Source organism: Zeugodacus cucurbitae, chromosome 3 (assembly GCF_028554725.1).
Source record: "Zeugodacus cucurbitae isolate PBARC_wt_2022May chromosome 3, idZeuCucr1.2, whole genome shotgun sequence".
NCBI lineage: Eukaryota > Metazoa > Arthropoda > Insecta > Diptera > Tephritidae > Zeugodacus > Zeugodacus cucurbitae.
In genome coordinates, this window is record NC_071668.1 from 15,482,667 (window position 1) to 15,486,462 (window position 3,796).

General features: G+C 34.0%; 1 protein-coding gene across 1 annotated transcript; it reads left to right on the plus strand.

Annotated features, from left to right (window-relative positions):
• The first annotated feature begins 1,432 nt into the window (after positions 1-1,432).
• Positions 1,433-2,553, plus strand: LOC105218361 (lithostathine-2). The gene is made up of 4 exons (XM_011193902.3): positions 1,433-1,568; positions 1,971-2,035; positions 2,100-2,208; positions 2,271-2,553. The coding sequence occupies exons 1-4, from the start codon at positions 1,436-1,438 to the stop codon at positions 2,483-2,485; spliced, it is 522 nt and encodes a 173-aa protein (XP_011192204.1). The 5' UTR covers positions 1,433-1,435; the 3' UTR covers positions 2,486-2,553.
• The last annotated feature ends 1,243 nt before the right edge of the window (positions 2,554-3,796 follow it).

Genomic DNA, 3,796 nt, shown 5'->3' on the forward strand with positions numbered 1-3,796 from the left:
TAGCACACGGGTAAATTACGTATGAAAGCGAAAGTAAATAGCGATCGAATGATAACAGAAATTGCCAAATATTACGAAATAGTGATATAGGGAGTCCCCCATCAGAATGAACTGTTCGGTTAAACTTAGCATTTATGTAGATCGAGAAATTCAATTTCAGAAGATTTTCGAAAATGATTATATATTGAAAATCTTTCTTTATGTATCTTCCCATGGGTTTCGTGGGTTCTAAAAATCGATTTTTTGTTTTTTGGCTTATTAATTTCTACAACATCTCAAGAATATTATCAAGTCGATCAGAATAATAGTTTCGGAGATACAGCTTTAGGAAGTTGTGCGCTTCAAGTCAGGTATTATTGTTACTCAAAACTTTAAACTCGTTTTTCTCGAAACCGTGTTTTCAAAATTTCTATTTCTCGAAAACTACTCAACCGATCTTGATGAAATTTTGCACAGGAGTTGGAGATACAATTTTCTAGTGCTGAACGAAGGATTTTTTCTTTTTCCAATTACAACTAATAAAAAAAAAAACAAAATGTCAAACAAATTTGACCAAATATTTTGGTTTTTTGGAAAAATGTCTGCCAAAATTAAATTTTTTACTTTTTTTTTGTCTTTCCTTCGTTCAAGCACGAGTTTATGGTCTTACCTAAAACACTCATTTTTGTTTTTTTTTTTTCATTTTGGATGATCCTGTCAGGAGTTATGCTGACAACGCGGACGCTCCTTTTTTCCGAGGGGTCACAATGTAGGAGTTTTAATTTTTTTTTTTGAAAATTTCAGAAATTATTCTTTAAATATTTTCTATAAGACAGAAAAAAGTTTGAATTTAATAAATAATTTTTTACAAAGAAAAAAATATTGAAAATAGGCCATTTTTTACCCGACAAAACTCATGTAACCCCTTAAAAGGAGTATATGGATGGAATTTTATAGTCAACTTTATTTATTTTTAAGCAAAGAATATTAAGGTCTGCACGGTTGTAAGTTCTAGAACTGCTTATATGCGATATTGGGAGAGCTGGTCATAGCCATAGCTTTAAGAAAATTTGCTTTAAGTAACTTGATAACCAAAAAAATAAATAGATACTCTCTGATAGATATTGAAATCCCCAATTTCCCTTCATGGCAACCCTCACTCGGAAATGTTAACTAAGGTTAATTTTAATACTTTAAAATACATATATCGCGCATCTAAAGCTATATATTTATATAGTATATTAAGCTCTTCATTACTATTGTGGTATTGTAAGCGATAAGGCATATCAGGAGGCTTGCCTTCCTTCTAAAATTTTGGAACAATGTTATCTGTGCCGAAATTAATTGCTTGAGATAAAATGCTAACAAATAATTCTTTGCAAATGAGCATATAAAAACTTGTGTTAATCGAAGCAACACATTAGTTATTCATTAAATTTTGTTCACTGTCGACATAATGAAGCGGTTCTATTCGGTCAATTTACCAATTTTTTTGGTCATTTTCGTAGCTTTTATACTTTTTGAAGGAACACAAAGTGCTGTGATTGAACTAGAAAATACATCGAATAAAATAGAAACAGTAAATTTAGGCAAGTATAAATATAGCTATAATATAAAGAGGAAAATAAACATCTTTTCGGACCTTTGATCATTAGTTTTGGAGAAAGAACTTCTTACACCTCAAAAAAGACAGACAAAGACCGTAACCTTTATATTGGGTTTGGAAAAGTTTTTGAATATTGAACTACCCACCTCTCGGTCAAAAATCATTCTAGCTATATTTGGACTTGTTAAGAATAAAGCCCCTAATTCTTATATAGAATTTCATTGTGCGGAATGAATTTCTCGAGACATTTTTTTATTCCCTTTTCTATCTTCTTTAGACTAGGAAACTTGAAACTCGACATCGACAAAAGTTTCGCTTTCAGACTCTCAAAACTCTTCCCACTCAATATTCATACTAAATTAACCTTCATCTATGTCACTTCCAGATTCCAAAGCCGTAAGTTATGTAGAAGATGTCTCAGATCAACATTTTTATGTGAGCAAGGATGAAGTAAGTATCAAAGATATTAAACTAAAGTTACACAACACTATATAATGACTTCATTATTTTCCAGTTAAGCTGGTTCTCTGCCAATTACTTTTGCAAATCGAAAGGCTGGCGGTTGGTTTCAATCAGAAATCTAGAAGAAGCAGTCGAGTTGTTTGGATTTCTACAATTTAACAGTAAATTAAATATTAAATTACAACAACAACAATAAATTAATATTTTTTTTTTAATTTTACAGGATTAACCGTTTCACGTTACTGGACATCTGGTAATAGATTGGCAGATCAAAAGTCATGGTATTGGAATCTTCATGACGAGGCTATGGGTTATACAAATTGGGCACAATATTACCCAGAAAGCGGGAAGACACAATTTTGTATGCAGATTACTGGTATGCTGTGGTACAGTTATGATTGTGAAAAAATATCAAGATATATTTGTGCAAAGAATTGAGAAGTGAGTCAAGTTTGGCTAGTGGTAATAAATATTCGAAAATTTACAGCCTTGGCTTGAACGATTTATATGTTCCGCTAATTAGTCTTACCTTCGTAAAAAGTATTCGAAAAAATTCCAATTTGTCGAAGGAATTTATGTCTATTGAATACAATAATATTACCAATTTTTCTGTTTAGATATTAAATTTTTATATAGATTACCAGGAGGGAACAGCCTAGGAGCAAGAATTACAAATTTAGTCTTTCGAACAACAATTCGAAATTATAGAGAAAATACTATTCAACATCTAGGGGTCTCAGTGCTTGGGTACCTTACTCATTCGTTCGTAGACACCTCAAAACTAATAAGACCCTATCTTTTTCTTCTGCACCGAGAACACTAAAATTCGCCATTTCTCCCTAACCATTGCAAAGGCACTACAGTTATTCATTCCAAGTGCAGACAGGTCCCATTGACTTGGTCCTTCCATTGGATGCGTGGAGGTCCTCGCTTCAGTTGTCCACCAATAAGTCTCGAATCGAAGGAACTTGCATCGAAAGAAATCTCAGTTGAACCTACAGCAAGTGTGTAACGGTTAAATTAGTAATATTATAAACTTCATATACTGTCATGGACCCATGGGAACGCATAACCCACCGTAATTTTACACAAAAAAGAATATGAAGCTTTAGAATACAATTTCAATTGGATGAAAAAAAGATAGGAATAGTGAAATGGAACAAAAAGGGGTACTGAGCATCAGTCACCTAAAACGATTGCACTCAATAAATCCATCCATTGTACTCGTATTGACGAATGGCTAAGCTGAATGGGAAAATAAATAAAATAAAATCTGCCAAACGCTTTTAAAAACCATATCAATGCAGATATTCGCATTCACATTGCCAATTGTTGCCATAAAAATCTGGATGTCAGTGCTTCCTATGAGACCCCGCGAATGTATCTCGCTATACGCGGCGCATTGTGTTTGGCAAACGAACATTGAGTTTTTCGCGACGCTTCGCTTAGCCGCCAATAAAAATGTAACCTTAAGGTATATAAACAGCAATAGAACATCCAAACGCAACAAAGCGAAAAGGTAAAGGCAACAAAGGACCGGAACAACGGAGCAACAATAGTACATCGCAAGCTTCAACACACACAGAAACACTATGAGTACAAGCGCGAGTAGGAGACTGGGACTGGTATGTAAATGCGAAAGCCCTCTGACCGCGCGACTGCAATCAGCCACTGGTCCCTTTGCTAGTCTCGGCTGCTGCGGTTGCCAAAGGCAGTTAAAGAAAAAATGCGGAAGAGGCAAAGTGTGCA